Source organism: Ictalurus punctatus, chromosome 14 (genome assembly GCF_001660625.3).
Source record: "Ictalurus punctatus breed USDA103 chromosome 14, Coco_2.0, whole genome shotgun sequence".
Taxonomy (NCBI): Eukaryota; Metazoa; Chordata; class Actinopteri; order Siluriformes; family Ictaluridae; genus Ictalurus; species Ictalurus punctatus.
The window spans coordinates 19,056,004-19,073,962 of NC_030429.2; the positions used below are offsets into that span (position 1 = coordinate 19,056,004).

The 17,959-nt window shown below is 40.8% G+C and overlaps 1 protein-coding gene across 9 annotated transcripts in view; it reads left to right on the forward strand.

The window, feature by feature from the left end:
- Window positions 1–17,959, forward strand: part of srpk2 (SRSF protein kinase 2) — a 61,657-nt gene that overhangs the window by 9,015 nt on the left and 34,683 nt on the right. For 5 of the 9 annotated variants that reach the window (XM_017484937.3, XM_053686010.1, XM_053686009.1 and 2 more), the window contains exon 1: window positions 15,523–15,623. The exons of 3 other annotated variants lie outside the window; for them this stretch is intronic. In XM_017484937.3, coding sequence (XP_017340426.3) covers window positions 15,538–15,623 — 86 coding nt within the window. In that variant the 5' untranslated portion in view covers window positions 15,523–15,537. Of the gene's footprint in view, window positions 1–8,149; window positions 8,860–15,522; window positions 15,624–17,959 lie in introns of those variants that run through there. One more of the 9 variants, XM_017484939.3, reaches the window with a different exon arrangement.

Below are 17,959 nucleotides of genomic sequence, written 5' to 3' on the forward strand. Positions count from 1 at the left end.
GTGAACTGAAGAGGAGAGACCACCAGCATGAACCTCAAAATTTGAAGGATCTGGAGAGATTCTGTATGGAGGAATGATCTCAGATCCCTTGCCATGTATTCTCCAACCTCATCAGGCATTATAGGAGAAGATTCAGAGCTGCTATTTTGGCAAAGGAAGGTAGCACAAAGTATTGACTAAAAGGGTGCCAATATTTATTTATCAAAGATTTAAAAAATAAATAAACCTGTGTTGTGTTTGCAATTGTTTGATATCCATGAAAGCAGAGTATTTCAGTTAATTGTTTTTTAACAAAAGATCAAAAGGTTAAACAATAAAGACAATTTTTCACAGCCTTCTTTGCTCATATTTACCAAGGGTGACAATAACACACACACATCTATGTCATCTTTGTCATATTACTATCTCCGTTGCCCTTAAGCTCTGTTTTTTGTTCTTTGCTGCTTGTGAACATCTGTTTGAGCATGCCTTATTATTCTTTCTTGTTTGATTAATGTGCTCAGTGCATCTGAACACAATGGCATAACATTCACAGGCTATGGCGTTTTAATAAAGGAAAGAAAAACATTTACAGCTACTATGTGAACAGTGTTCTTTACAGTGTAACAAATTCACCAGTTACACAGAATCAACGTCAATTGTATTCACATTGTATTATTTATAGTAACTTGGAGAAAGCATCAACACGCACATGCACATTGCTTAGGTCTGTAATGGTATATGCTTATTAGAGAGTGAGAAGAATTTTGAGTGTTCACTGCTGCCCTCTATTGGAAATTACTGGAAAGGAAAATATGGAGGAATCACAAAGACAACATTCTTCTTGACTCTCTCTCTCTCTCTCTCTCTCTCTCTCTCTCTCTCACTTTCTCTTTTTCTCTTATGTTCTGTTCTGCTTGGAGAAGATCCTGAAACAACATTGGCCTGCAGGCTGTGTTCCACATTGTGTTGGAGAGAGCAGGCTGTGCGTGCTGTAGGCACAGTGAGCCGCGTGACCAACGCGGTCCTTTAATAGGCACATTTTCCCTTTTGATCTTGATGGCGTGTGAATGAGGCTTGAAGTTGCTAACTTTAAGAAGCAATGAATCATTAAATTGAAAGCATGTCCAACTCATTGCACAGCTGTTGTGAAAAAACCTCCAGAATGACTTTCCAGGAGTTTTGCACTAATTAGAACTCATTAGAGTTTATTTATGGGTCCGAGATGCAAAGCTGCCTCAAGGCATGAAGTAAAGGGTAGAAGTCTAACAGCTTTTACAGGGATTCATTTATCACTCTGATAATCTCACTCATCATGTAAAGGATAAGCTATATTTGATCAGTTTATACTATGGAACTCGTTTTTGCTGCCAGTATTGCTGCTAAACTTGTGCTGGAACAAAATAGCTTACAGTTTACAGACCATGTATACAGTCCATGTTTATAGTCCATGTTTACCATTTACAGCCCATGTTTACAGTCCATGTTTACAGGTTACAGCCCATATTTACCATTTACAGCCCATGTTTACAGTCCATGTTTACAGTTTACAGACCATGTTTACCATTTACAGTCCATACTTACAGTTTACAGCCCATGTTTACAATCCATGTTTACAGTTTACAGCCCATGTTTACAGTCCATGTTTACAGTTTACGGTGCATGTTTACAGGTTACAGCCCATGTTTAGTTTACAGTCCATGTTCTGTGTATCTATTGTCCTACGTATTTATTGTTTTGTTCTGTGTATTTATTGTTTTGCACTCGTCTCACACTGTTGTGTATTTGCACTTTGTAGTCTTGCATACTGTTCCTTGTTGCACCATGGTCTCGAAGAAATGTCATTTCATTCCAGTGTATACAAGCTATGTAGAGGAATGACAATAAAAGCCCACTTGACTTGACTTGACTTGACATGAAGTAAGCCACCCAGAGTAAGTGTAGCTCTTCCGCTATGTTTGTGTGTAGATTTATGAGTGCATGTGTTTTCCCCTTACTTTGTTAGTAGTAAGTAAACAGCTGCTCATTTTAAATATCTATTTCTCATGACATTTACAGGTTAACCAGCAAATGGTCAACAGCAGGCGCATCAGCCCCGCCTCATACAAAATTCCTGAAGGCAACATTGTAAATTCCCAGTACCATGGACAGGTCATGACAAGCAGATGAGAGTTTTTTTTTAATATGATATCTTTGTTTTGAGCTTTAGGTTTTGACTCTTACAGTAGACTAAACTATGCCTGAATTTATGTTCTGGTGTACATGATAACACTATAACCTAGTGTGTTTACTCTTATTGGCAAAACCATAATGAAGTAAAACATCACTGAACTGTCTCAAAGGTGTTAATCATTCTAAATACTACTACAAGCTATTGAACCTTTCCAGAAATTAGAGAAACTTCTCCATGAGCTCTTTAGGTGCATAGTAGAGTAGCTGTTCTTGGTGTTCTCTTTGATGACCAATACGTCATGTAATGACTCACCAATATGTCTTATAAATCAAAGAAATCACCCAGTGTATGGTTTTTGACCTGTTGGTCCATTGGATATATTGGACAATTCATCACACAATACATAAACTTTAGAATATAAGCTAATATGAACTTGATTCTGGTTGGCGTATGAGGGGGGCACGGTGCCTAAGAGGTTAGCATATCTGCCTCGCATCTCCACAGTTGGGGGTTTGAATTCTGCCTCCGCCCTGTGTCCTTGAGTTTGCATGTTCTCCCCGTGCTTTGGGGGTTTCCGCTGGGTACTCTGGTTTCCTCCCCAAAGTCCAAAGACATTCGTTGTAGGCTGATTGGCATCTCTAAATTGTCGGTAGTGTATGAATGCGTGTGCGATTGTACCCTGCGATGGATTGGCACCCTGTCCAGGGTGTCCCCCACCTCAAGCCCTGAGTTCCCTGGGAAAGGTTTCAGGCTCCCCATAACCCCATGTGTAGGAAAAGCGGTATGGAAAATGGATGGGTGGATGGTATATGCTGGTGTACTGGTTATTTCAAGTTAGTATATGACGGAGACATTGATATAAAGAGCTCAGGTGTTCATACTTCTGAGAAGATGCACATGAATGTATTTTTGTGTCAAGATGCAGAGCTCTTGCTATGGAACATTATCCAATCCCACTCACGTTTAGAGTCAGATGCATGCTAGCTCAAAGTTTCAGCTTCAGACTTGTTATTTGATGCTGCTGAGGCTACTGAACATGGCAGAAAAACCTCCCAGGCACTGCTGTAGCTACCATGCTACGCGCTCTCAGTATCAGAATCAAAGATTTCTGCTGAGCCACCAGCTTGTTAAAATCTAGTGCATCTTAATACTTGGTTCATTCTTAAATAGTGTGATATGATGCACAGAATTATTACACTGTATGGCCAAAAGTATGTAAACATCTTGTGTATTGAACAACCTATTCTAAAACCATGGGCATTAATATGGAGTTGGTCCCTCTTTGCTGCTATAACAGCCCCAATCTTCTGAGAAAGCTTTCCACTAGATTTGGACCGTGGCTGTGGGGATTTGTGCTCATTTAGTAGCAAGAGAATAAGAGATCGAGCGCTGATGTGAGGCGAGGAGGTGTTCAGTACAATTGATTACAGGATTTTGTGCAGGCCACTTGAGTTCTTCCAAACTAACATTGGCAAACCATGTGTTAACCGTAAAGATCTCGCTTTGTGCACTGGGGTATTGTCATGCTGGGACATGTTTGGGCCTCTTCGTTCCAGTGAAATCTTATTGCCTTGGGGTTTTAGGTAATAATTTAATAATAATTTAGCAGACTCCAGATTTTTGTTAGTAATAATTATATAAGCAATAACATATGACAGACTATGCTGTTATACAAAAATCATTCAGAATAAAGTACAAAAATATAGTGCATTATTTTCGTATAACAGCACACTCTGGAGCGTGTTATTCCACTTTGATTTGCCAACAATTACAATGTTTAATTTTTTTATGAACGAAACGTCGTGCTGTTTAACAGTTTATAGTTAGATTTAATGTTGTGGAATGTCCGAGAGACAAGTTCCTGTTCTTACCTACATTACAGCTGCGATAAACAGCCATTCTCTTACCAGCCTCTCTCTGTTGCTCTCGCTCTCTCTATCTCGCTCTCTCTCTGTCGCTCTCTCTCTATGTTGCGCTCTCTCTCTCTCTCTCTCTCTCTCTCTCTCTCTCTCTCTCTCTCAAACCCCCCCACCAAAAAAAACCCAAAAAACCCCTGCAGCTTGTCATTTGACAGAGAAAGCATTAAGTCCTCTGTCCTGAAGACTTTCCTGTGCTGATAAACTTCACCAAGCAACGTGACTGTTACAACACACTTACAATTGAGACTCCTTCTATAAATTTTAAATAAATGTCTCCTAAGAAAAAAACGATTATACGTTTTACTTTCTTAAACTACACGATTTAAAAAATCTGATTAGTATTATTAGTCTTAGATTATGTGAAGCATCCACTGTACAAGTACCTGTGTATGAGTTACTATAGAAACAGTAACATGTCCAAATAGAATCCTAGTGTTCAGCTGCACTGGGTATAATATATTTGATCACATTATGATCCCATGTGCTGTTTTACAACTTGACTGTGGACAGAGAGGAAGTGCAGTGCCCATTCAGGCCAACAGAGAGCACACACACTCTGTTTCTGTAAGCTGGGCCTTAAAAACTAAAAGATTATGCTTTTAGGCTTTCGTCCTTTCAAACTTTAGACCTCTTCAGCTGCAAAGCAATTCGAAAAGGAAACGCCGGAGCAAGTTTGAGCCTGCTGATGATGCTTTACTGTGTGTGAGCCTACAGAGGTGTAGAGCACTCGAGAATCAAGGTGTGATGTGGAGAAAAGCCTAGAGGCAGAGGCTGTAATTGGCTTAAAGATTGATGGTGTTGATGCATCCAAGTGTGTGTGTGTGTGTGTGTGTGTGTGTGTGTGTGAGAGAGAGAGAGAGAGAGAGAGAGAGAGAGAGAGAGAGAGAGAGAGAGAGAGAGAGAAAAGGTATTGACTGCTGTAGGTGACTCAGCCCTGTTTAGATGCCAGGCAAAAGAAGCAGCTGACTGCTGACCAGGTCAAACACCTCTCTTTATTATGAACTTTCATTTACCTAAAGCTTAGCCTTTTTTACTTTTAAATAACAGACGCATATATATATATATATATATATATATATATATATATATATATATATATATATATATATATATATATATATATACACACACACACACAAAATAATTTTTAGAAACGGAGTGATTTTATGATCGGGTGATCGTGAGGACACTTGACACTGTCCTGTGCAGTTGCTGTAAATGTCACAAACTATTTGACAGTAAATAGAGCAGATCTCTTAGGGCTGAAAAACATCGTTCTAATCATTATTTATCACAATTACTGAGTGAATGTCGGGACAAATATAGTATTTTGCCTTCTAATTTTATTCTTTTAAATAATCTCAAAACCTAGTTTTCTCTCCCATTGTACATCAGCGTTCAAATGTGTAAGCCATCGGGAAAGAAATATCGCTGCTTCTTGCTAAATATAAACAAAATTAGAATCTAATCTATCCATCTATCAATCAATCCATCCATCCGTCCGTCCGTCCATCCATCCATCCATCCAGCTGTCCTATTCAAAAGGTGATGGAGCAGCAGAAATATTCAGCATGTTGTTGCACTGGCATACATGTATTTATGACACCCACACAGTGAAGCGCGCTCACACGCTACCGTCTCAGCGGTGGTTGCCTGAGAACCCCACACTTTCTGTGACGTAGCAAACCTTATACTGGAATAAACCAGCTCCATCGCTATAGCAACTGTCTGAACTGTGATTAGCTAGAGAACAAGTTCACACGAAACAGAAAAGGAGAACACACAGTCACACACCCCCACACACTGAGTACTTTTGCTGTAGAAAGGGAAGAGGGAGGTAAAGAACAGAGGAGCACAGAGAGAAAAGACCCAGATTGCATCTCTCTCTCTCTCTCTCGCTCGCTCACTCACTCTCTCACACTCCTTTGCTCTCTCTTTTCTCATTTTGGTATTTTGGGAGTCAGTATTAAGGCTGCAGCTATCTTTACATGGCCTATTTCCACTACTGCTGATGGAGGGACAGAGATGATGAGAGGAGGTGAAATGGGGTGCAGAGTAGACCTTTTCCTGCCTGAGACTCATGAACGCACACACACACTCATGAGCAGACACACACACACACACACACACACACACACATAACTGGGCTGTTAAATACCTTAAAACTGTTATTTTAACTGTTATGGAAATGTTAATTATTCAAATACGCCTGGGAGATATATCAATATAATATCGATATCGTGATTAAATGATTATGTGATACACTTTTCTGAGATATCGTTGGTATGGTGATACATTTTTTAATTTTTTAATAATTACAAATTAAATGGTACTGAATGGATGCCGTTGACTTGACATATTTTTTTCACTTGATCTTTTTTTGTCTTTGTAGGCATTAAAGAAAAGTACCATCAAACTAAGTTTAACGGTTCTTTGTTTATTTTACTGCTGTTTTGCAGACAATTTGTTCGCTAAATTATTTATCGGGATATGCATCGTGTATCGTAGAAATGTCCTCAAGTATCGTGATATGATTTTTTTTTTTCGTCATATCTTGCCCAGCCCTAAATTCAAGGATGCATTCAAATATAAGTTGCTTGCAATTTTATACAACCACAGACAACTTTATTGTTTCGGATGTGTTTCACTTACACACAGTAATGTTACTGTTGCTGAAATTCTGCAAAGTTTTGAATTATGGCCTAACTATGTGTTAGACAAGCTTAGATTTATATATATATATATATATATATATATATATATATATATATATATATTATATCACTGCATAGGCTACAGTGGAAGAGTCACCACACAATGAACAGAAGTCTTACCTCTAGTTCATTCTTTATAGGGCAGCATTAGTAGCATCAAGGTCATCACTCTACCCATACTGTTTTATCAGAGCCCAGGCTCCCTCTTTAAAGTGGATTATCTTTATGGTTTATATGCCAAAAATGATGTGCCATACCTTAATTATACAGGGATTAAGAACATGGTCTCATTTGCATGTGTTTTTGGGCTGACAAATCTGCAGTACAGTGTAATGATTGTGTGAATACCTATGATGTTGGTACATATCTGGATATCTGGATCTTTGCTTAGTTTGTGTGTGTATGTGTGCAAAAAGTAGACAGGCTATGTATGTTTATCAGATAAACGGTTTTACGTACACTTGCTGTCAGACATACAGGAAGAGCTGAGGAAGCTAGTGTGTGTGTGTGTGTGTGCTGTGGCTTATATACTCTTTATACTGATGTTATTTATGGTTTCTAGTGTTTTCTGTTTCTGCACATTATACCAAACGGTGTGTTTTAGAAAATTAGTATGCTGTTCCTACAGGCTGAACAATGAATCATATTTTAATTGGTTCTTACAATTAACGAATCATGATCAGCTATGAATTTCCTAACATTAGAAACTAGAAATTTATTGGACTCTGGTGCATTCTGTACTGCATACTGTGGCGGCTGATTTATTTATTTTCAGCATTTAAAAAGATTCAGTTAATGCGACTACTGTATATGGATACGTTTTCTGAGAACAACAGAAAACATACAAAGTGGAAAAAATTGCTGTGAGTTAAAATAATAAAAGATGTTTCTCTCCTGAATAATTGTGGTAAGTAATTGCCAGCTCAATATTAATTTTCAGTTCTTGTGAAGCCCTTTCTCCACCTTTTAATGTAGCATGGAGACGTGCCCATGTGAAATGTATTGAAGCCCCTCTTTGATGAACGTCCTCCAGTGCTCTGCAGCTGTTGTTTGGTCATATAACAGAAGAAAAAAAGAAAAGCTCCAGAGCACTGATGGAGAGAGAAAGTGAAAATAAAGGCAACAAACAGAGCAGTGGAGAAGAAGACAGCTGTGAAATGGAGGGAGGTGGAGGAAAAGAGACGGGGCAGAGGGATGGGAGAGAAAAGGAGACAGCGGAAAGCATATATGTGCCGTGTTGCCCCGAGATACAGAATGTTGTAAGAGGAGGAAGTGAGAAAGGGATGGAGGGAGGGATGGAGGGAGGGAGGAAGGGGGTGAAGCAGGCATGGGCCAAGCTATTTTATGGGGGAGAATGAGTGCGAAATATGAACACGCTTTTCCCTCACTCTCTGCATAGCCTCCCCCTCCCTCTCAGGCAGTGGTTTAGCCCGCTGCGTTCACAGCTCTGTTGTTGTGCAGAGAGCTGCAGAAGGGCCTGCCGAGCCAACCACTGCGCTGACAGACAGACAAGAAAGAGAGAGCGAGAGAGAGAGAGAGAAGGAGGAGGAAGAGATAGCAGCAGGCATATAGTGTGGACAGTGTAAAGGAGCTCTGCTCTTCATTCGATTACTGGAGGACGACAGTGTCTCCAGAAGAAAAGAAAATATCCCCTAAGCCAGAAAAACGTGAAAGGAGAGGCAGAGGAAAGAAAGGAAGGAAGCAAAGAACACGAAAAGGAGGGAGGGAGAGGGTGAGGAGGGGCTCCTCGCGGCATCCGAGTCTGCACAAACGCAGCAAGATTTCGTCTCCCCTCCATTCTGTTATTCGAGCTTTGCTTCATCGTTTGCCCTCCATCCTTTCTTTTTCCACGGTGGAAGAGAGGAGCGGAGGAGGACGAGGCAGCCCTCCTCCCTTGTCTCAGTGGAGCAGCATAGACAGGAGATGAGAAGAGTGAGACCCTGAGCAAAGGAGAGGCAGATACACAGAGAGTGTTTTATTCGTTCCTGGTTGCCTCTGTCGTTCCTTTGGGAGCGAGCGGCTTGAAGCCTCTGCTCATGTCCGTCAACTCAGAAAAATCCTCGTCCCCAGAAAGGTAACGTGTCTCAGGACACTGGACTGTCTGTTCATCTTTTTTTTCATTTACCCGTCGGTGCATCTTACTCTATGATCTCCATCTTCCTTTCTCTTTCTTTCTATCTCTCGCTCTGTGTGCGTACAGTGTGTCTAAGCAGCCTGCACTCTTTATTGTCTGGGTTTGCCTTAGTGTGTTGGTCTGATGGAGAATGGATGCATGAAGCGATGCACAGCAGTGTGTTTCATACTCACACACACACAGAAAATAGGGCGCTTTTGCACTGCATGTCCTACCCTATTGGCCTTGATGCTGACAAAGACAAAACATGAAGGAAGATCATACCCAGCACCGGAAAACATGATCTGAACATGCCTTAACATCACAACACGATCACAGCAAGGCCATGGGATGTTCACCTCTTTATCTCAACATCTCAAATTCATTGCAGGCAAAATATATTCTGTATTTATCTAATGATATCATGATGTATCGTTCTCTAAACCAGTATCACTAAATGTAAATGTGCATTTAATCATGTCGAGCCCTATGTAGGACATCTCAACCGGGACAAAACGTTTGATGCATATTTGGAACACGACCAAGAAAGACAGTAGTTTACATCATTGCACAATATTAGCACAAAACACACGAGCGGAAAGATGTCCGTAAAGCATCGTTTGCCAAACTTGAAATATTATACAACAACGGATGCAAAATAAATCACGTCAAATAAGATTCAAGCCGAGCAGCAGAGTAACAGCAAGTTATGTTTAGTAAAATCTGAGGTCTTATCAGGTAAAAATCAACATCAACCCTGAAATCAGTATTTACACTTGTCACTTATGTCTTATGTCTGCTCAACACACAAATACATGCAGGACTCGTTGATAAAATATGCTAATTTGTTATGTCATATTCAAATATAAATGATCTTTGATGACCTTTTGAGATAACATGCAAATATTAGTCAGCACTCACCTCATATCAGTCTTTAGCTCTTCATTCTTTGTGTATCTCTTGTTTATTTCTCTGGTGTTTCTTGCATTTTGTACATGGTGTATGCTGTATATTTAACTATGAAGGCCTGCATCTTGGCAATGCTGGTATATGATAGTTGGACTTGATCACAGTGTGAAGAGAGGCCATCCCGCTGCGCACAATACTGTAGCCCAGTATCTGTTCTATTTAAGTAGCCGTGACGTCGTCGATACCAGGTGAAGCCGTCAATGCTTAAAGACTCAGAACTTGGTGCCAAGACACTGTGAACACAACAGCGCAGCAGCAGGCAGAGGACTGGCATCCGTACCCCGTACCCTTAGAGTGACCGATAGATAAAGGAATAGAAAGAGAGACAGATGGATGGATAGATAGATAGATATACTCAAATCTGACTGTTGCTGTGTTAAGTATATGGAGGGCACCTGCAGTACAGCAGCAGGCACGCAGATAGTTCAGTGCCATTTACAAGAATAGGCATGTATAGAGCAGTAGATATAGACAGATAAGTGCCCTGAAGGTACAAAGATACTATATATGAAAATCTTTATCCATGCTAGGACCCTTGAGCAAGTTTGCTCAGTGCTGTAGCTTGTGTAAGGGGTTGGGGAGTCAGGCGCTGGCATGTTGTCACATCCTTGCAGGTGGTGCTAGGCAGCATTATTCACATAATCATCTACATACCATATGTACAAGTGAACTATGATTTACATGATACTTTTAATTAATGCCTGTGAAAGTAAATGATTTATGACTGAAAAGGAGATTCATTCATTCATTCATTTTCTTACCATTTACCTGGTGGGGGTCATGGTGGCAGCAGGCTGAGGAGGTCAACCCAGATTTCTTCATCCCTGGCCCCTGATGGGTGATCCCCAGACAGTCCCAGGCCAACTGTGAGGTCCTGGGTCTGCTGGCCTGGGGTCGCTGGGCAGTGGGATGTGCTTGATACAGATCTAGCAGGAGCCGACCAGGGGACATCCTTGTAATGTGCCCGAACCACCTCAACTGGCTCCTCTCAATTCTGAGAGGATCGAGATGTGAAAAGACTTGTGTATTTTGGTGAAGCTTAGGGTTATGTCACCAGGAGCTTAATGCTCCCAGTAGGGCCACTTTTGGTGATTGGATCTAAGGGTAGAAGTCAAAGGATGAACCTAAAAACCCCCTGTAAAAGGTACAAAAAGACACTATCCAGATTAGGGTTACAGGGATCCACCCCTTGGAGTTAGACCTGGGGGGTTTGCATCAGTAAGTGAGCACCTGGTGACCGGAACACCCATGTAACCTGCTCGGGCTCAGCCCAAAATAGCGCCATGGAGCCAACTTGTGGGCTTGCCACCTGCAAGTTGAAGGGTGGGCGCCTGGGAGTCTGGTGTAATGCCTGTTGGGTGGCAGGCATATGGACAATCTTAGATGGACTAGACTTAGCTTTGGGAACACTGAAAAGGAAAGTAAAGTAAAACATTTGGTAGAAAAATATTTTAAAAAATGCATCCAATCAGTTACTTAATACTACGAGTTACAAAAAGTTCTTTTACAAAAAATTTATCACAATACAGATATTGTATCATCGTATCGTCCAGCCCTATGACACAAACCCTCAGGCCATTGCAAGATTTTGCACACAAGTTTTAAATGAGCCTTAGGGTTAGGTCATGTAATGTCTGCTGAAAGAATAGGCCACATCATGAATGTTTCAGTGTAGGGAGTGTGCAAAATAATACTGCCATGCATACAGGAGTGAGATAACATAGAGTAAAATTCCATTAAAAGACTTACTTTAAATGAACAAAACTTAAAACTTAGCTGTAAATTCTGCATTGTGAAAAGCTCATCGTAGCGGTGTTATTGTTATGATGTCATCTACCAAACATTTTACTGCTTATTGGTTCAGATGGCAAATAGCAGCTTTAAAGGGTCCCTGTGGTTGAATTACGTGTTTTTATATTTTGGGAAAGAGAACCGAGCAAGTTCCTAAAAAAAAAGTATTGCAGGCAGGTACAAACAGGAATACCTGTAGGATCAGGTGACTAGTCTGATATAGTTTATAAACTTGAAGAGGTTTTGTTGCTCATTGCCACAATGTTCAGGTAAGTGGTGAAACATTGAATGAATCCCTTTATCCCGGCTGTGGTGGCTCAGGTGGTAGAGCGGGTTGTCCACTAATCGTAGAGTTGGCGGTTCGATTCCCAGCCCACATGACTCCACATACTGAAGTGTCCTTGGGCAAGACACGGAACCCCAAATTGCTCCCGATGGCAAGTTAGCGCCTTGCATGGCAGCTCTGCTACCATTGGTGTGTGAGTGTGTGTGAATGGGTGAATGAGACACAGTGTAAAGCGCTTTGGATAAAAGCGCTATATAAGTGTGCCATTTACCATCCCAGTTCTCTGGAGTTACTAGTCTTGGACACACAGGAGATATTACAGCTGCCACAGTGTTTCATATTCAGGGTTAACACCCTACGGATTTAGAACGTCTAGAGCTCCGAGCCTGTCCCAACAACTGCCAGCAGGTGTTAATGCCACACTACATGTTAAGCATCTTACTCTGTGCACTTCTGTTGTGCCCATGGGATGGGGATTTAACCCCCATGTGCTCTGTAGCAAGGGGTACAGCTGACCCTGCTTTGGTGACAAAGCAACATTCACACTGGTGAGAAGGCAGATCAATCGATATAAATCCAGAGGGAAAAAAGATCTCTAAGCTCAGTAAGCATTGAGAGAATATGAATCAGAGCAGATTGTGTTTATGTCATTAATGTTTTTAATAGCCACTGTCATAGGGCTTTAGGATCACAATGTTAGGCGATCTGAAAATTATGTTTATGGGATCTCTGGACAGATTGCAGGCTGAATGGCTTTGCTTTAATGAATAATTGTAATGCCTACCATGCGAGGTTTGTCAGTTCAGTTTTTATGGTTCCTACTACATACGGACCATATCAAGTGTCCTTGAATGTTCCAGTTTCTGCACATTACATGATTAGCTTAGACAGATGAGTTGGGGAAATGAAACATGAATGTTAACTGACTGTCCTGGAGGATTGGGATTTAAAGCTCTGAGCTAAAGACAGTTCTAGAGCATGGCTATTACAGTACGTGAAGACTTCACTGTTTTAGTAGGTGTCCAAAAATTCCTAGCCTGATTTAGCAGTGTTGTTGTTTTTTGTTTTTTTTTTTAGCAATGGGTTTGTGCACTGCTATGCAGTCTAGTTTTCCAGTTCAGATAAGGAGCTCAGCTTTTGGGATCTGTGTGCTTTTGAGTAGTGAGATGAGTGTCATTACAGAGCAGAGGAAAGCCAGAACATGACTTATGTAGCTGGCATAATTAGAGACAGTTTTTAATTATAATTGAAAAGGTTTTCTGTTGAGGGTACATGCACACAGGTGAGACAGCACAGGTTTGCTCTAAGATGTGTCTGTTGGGGCAAAAATAGCTGCATTACAAAGGTGAAATGGAGTGTGTGTGTCTCTCAAGGGTGGAAGATAAATGTGAGAGGAGTGAGGTGTTTGTGGCCTGCGTTTGCACTTATGCTCGCATGTATTACAAGGCCACTTCGAGGGGGATTGGAATTTTGTGTGTTTTAGGCCTGATTAGGACATGCACTTCAGGTTAGGTGATGATTCGTTACAATACTTTGAATTTTATAGTTGTAGTCGATGGAGATAGGAATAGAGAAGGAGAGCTGTAAAAATGAAATAAATATTTTATTCAGAAACGTGGCGGAGATGAGTGCCAAAAGGATAATAAAAGATGGTACTAGTGTATATATATATTTCTATATATAAAATGGAGAAACTGTGACAGATAGACCAGACCCAGGTTGAGTAGCCAGAGGCGCAAGATGGAGGAGAAAACAAAAATATCTAGAATGTGATTTTATGTGTCTATAAATGGCTAGAAAGACCATGAAGGAAAGAAAAGAAAACAAGATAGCTGTTTAAAAATGAGAGAGAAGAATAAAATTGATCCTGGGAGAAGGCAGATGATGCAAACATATAGGACATTCATTTCAGTCCATACACACAAATACAAATCCATTATATTAAATTTGTTGTCCATGTTTTCGCTAGGACATGGGTACCTAGTTACTCAAAAAAAACAGAAGGGTCAGTCACCATTCAAGACATTTAAATGGTCCCTGGCCCTAGTTCACTTTCAGTCTGTAGCTCTCCCAACCTCACACTGATCCCACACACTTTTCTACACTCAATAGAGCTGACCAGCCTTCCATTAGTCCTCAGAGCCCCCCCTCTTTCCATACTCATTTGCTTCTTTTTTTCTGGTTCCTCTGATACATTTGTTCTCTCGACACATTGCTTCCTACATAATCTCTCTATATTTTTCTGTAGCGCTCCCCCCCCCCCCCCCCCCCCCCTTCTATCCATCTTTGCCTCGACAGAAGACATGTCCTGCATTGTGCGTCTATATATCACTGGGTAAATGTTTACCGTACCATACTTTTAACAGGCCCCCCTGGGCACTCCTTTAGGATAATGCCTAATTAAAAGTTTGTTACTAAATCTTTTTTTGTACATTTAAGGCTTTAGCTAAATATTCTGGGTAGCCGTGTGTGCCCAAAGGATCTCAATCATATCTCATAATCCTGTACTGCAGCACTGGGATGTTTGCTTATTTAGGTCAGAACAGTAGTTCAGCTGCAGCCTCAGTACAGATAAGCTGCCTGGATGATGGCTGGAACATTACACTTGGCCATCTGAGGAATCTTCATCAGCCATATGATAACCCTTCGAGCTAGCTGACACCAGCTGAGGAGGCTTTACCTGTCAGGTGTGCAGGGTGTGTGTGAGGTGTGTGCGTCATTGACTGAGCTCGGGTGCACTGAATTTGAGCAGAGGAGGAGTGGGGAACAGATGCGTGGAAATCTCCTGACCTCTGTCAACAGGTGAACCCAGCCGTAGCAGTATCCGTTACTAATGCTAGTCATAAAGAAAATGCCACCAGTGATTTTTGGTGTAGATTCGACATATTTGGCTGTAACACTTGTTAAGTACACTTAATGAGTACCGTGTTTTACTAGAACATTCTACATTTTCTGTTGTTCCATATCTGCACTCAGATGAGCTCTACACTTGAAAGGGGTAACCTTAGAAGAGATCGGAGCCTGCAGGAAACAGCGAGTCACTTGGGCTTAGAGGAATGTTGGAGAGGAATGGGAAAGATACTCCAAGATAGGCAGGCTATAATGAGAAACCCGGAGAGCGCCTTCTGGAGAGCTCATTCCAAATTAAGTGATTTTGGGAAATATTTATTCACGAAGAAACTGACTGGTCACGTGCCCTAAGTTATAATAAACAGGGAATTATATAATGGTTTAAATGCTTTGTTATTGTTTTTATGAATTTCTTTTCTTTTCTCTTGATGTAGATAGTAATGCAGGTTATGAATCTCTGGCATCTAAAACGAAGTACAGACAATAATTTGTGTATATTCAGGTTGTGTGTGTCAACGTTGTGTGTGCCTTGTATGAGTGTGTGTGCGCGTCTATAGAGACATAGACGGTAAGGATGGAGAGTTGTCAGCTAGGTGTGAGATGGTCATGTGAGAGATGGATTCTTGGCCCCACCCACAGCCTCTACAGCACCCTGACAAACACTTGGGGGGTGGGGGTGGGGGGGACAGGAACGGGAGAGAATGGAAAAACAGGACATAATTGTCCCGTGTCTGTGTGTTAGTATGGAGTGCAGTGTCTCTCACTCCAGCAAGACTCTGGACTTAGCACTCAGTGCTCTCCGGCTTCGCCACCGAGCCGTCAAACACAGGTAGTGTGTGTGTGTGTGTGTGTTTGTGTGTGTGTGTGTGTGTGTGTGTGTGTGTGTGTGTGTGTGTGTGTGTTCTAAAGGACCTCCAGATTTTAGAATCTAAATAGGATACCATTTATCTGTTGTCAAGTTAAATGATAGACTTGACAAGCTGATTTGTTTGGACTCCACAGAGGAAGTGGTTATTGATTATTGATCAGGTACAGCTCACATGCACGATGTTAAGACATCTGTAGGTGATGTCCATGAACTAACAATAAGCTATCAATGGAGGACAGCTGGCTCAAATCATTGATTCTGTTGAAATGCATTTTATTTGGTATTTTGAAAAATTGAACTGCGAGGTAAGTCATCTGATCATGACTTACAATCCAACGATGACACCGTAACAACTCTACTGTACTAGCATCATGTACAAAGTAGTGAATTTAATAGTATGACTACATTGGGACCATGATGCAGTTTGGATATACAGTGTGTGTGTGTGTGTATATATATATATATATATATATATATATATATATATATATATATATATATATATATATGATTTTTAGGCAGTTTTATCTTTATAGGTGTGGAAAGTGTTTGACTGCACAGGGTAAACACTCGATACACTGATTTTGCTTCGCTCAACCTGCAGTTGTAAGAAAGCTATTTCCGTCTGTTATCTCTTCATGCACAACATTTAGCTCTTTTGTGAATGCAAATATGTATGTTTCAACCCTTCCTCTACAGGGCATGTGTTGTGGGGGATGGGTGATTGTCCCAGTAGCGCTTTGTGTGTGTGTGTGTGTGTGTGTGTGTGTGTGTGTGTGTGTGTGTGTGTGTGTGTGTGTGTGTGCTCATGTGTCTGTATGTAGAATAAGAGGGTGCCTGTTAAGATTGCTGGCATATCCAGACACAGACTGGCGAGCATTTTCCTGATGCTAACTTTATTCAGCACTGAGCACTAGGGCTGTATGACAAGAAGAATTCACTATATTATGAGTTGTGTATTTTTTGTTAAAGTTTTGTCACACTTGATAAAACAGGGTTAAAGATTGACCTGTGTTATTTTCCCTAAGCTATTTACTGTATGTTTGTTAGGCTATGATCAATCGAAACAGCTATGGAAACATTCATCATCAACGGCTGCGGTTGGTCAGGATGATCTCAGCATACAAGAAAACATTCAGTGATTTATCAGAGTCTTATTGATTACTTCTGCTGCTGCTGCGAGTTTGTGTGGTGGGTGTGAGTGTATCACACGTCAGGAGCAAGTAGAGCAACGAAGGGCAGTGTAGTGTGCAGTTATATCTGTGTCATGTCTAGAGGGGAAGGTTGGAAGCTGTAAATTCAGTCCAGTTTTGTGACTGGATACAGCCTTGAATTCTGTACTGTAGCTGCTGCCATCCAGTGTTTTGCCAGTTATACTGAAGCTGCACACTAGGTTTATACTCATGGTGGAAGGATATGCAAGATTCAAACTTCGATTTGATATGATATGGTGGTGTCTTGATATGATACATTTTTCGATACATGAAAAATAAGCAATGCTCAACTGATTAAAACAGGGGTCTTCAATATTATCGTCACAGGGCCGGTGTGGTTGCAGGCTTTCATTCCAGCCAAATAGGAGGCATACTTCATAGTTGATTGGAGCCAAAGATGAACCGATTAAACAAGCAGAAAAAAGTGTGACACCTGCTTGATTGGAATGAAAACCTACAGCCACATCGGCCCTTTTGGACAAGATTGAAGACCTCTGGATTAAAACATTTGACGTTATAAGAATACAGTAATTGAAACTTAATCCATTCAGAGTCTTAGGAGCATATAACGAAACAAAAGCCCTGCAAAAGAATGTAACAAAATTAAACATGGCTAATTAAATGTTAACTCTCTGGCCATGTGCTGGACGGGTTTTTGAATCCTGTGTTCTGTGAGTAGTGTCTCATATGTTTATCTATGAACTTCTCAGTCGCCACGGTGGTTTCTTTTGATTGAATCAGCAAGGAAGGCTGCCTGAATGCAGCTGCTTTTTTGCTGACAGTAACCATTGCTGTTTTTATGGAATTAAATTTGTGCCAAAAATTTTGAACATAACTTTTCAAGAAACGAACAAAAATATACTATGAGAAAGAAGACAAAACACTCTGAAACTGAAAACAGTGAACTCGGTAGTAAAAATGTAACATGGTCTTCAGATAAACAGCGTTCTCTGTTAACAGTTTTCTAAGCTTTCTTTTCGCTTATCGTAGTTTATGAAGGGGTTTTCGTTTACACTTTCATTTAAGTTTTCTTGTACGCGACGCAAGTTTACTTTTGCATTCTGGCACAAACCTCTCATGTGG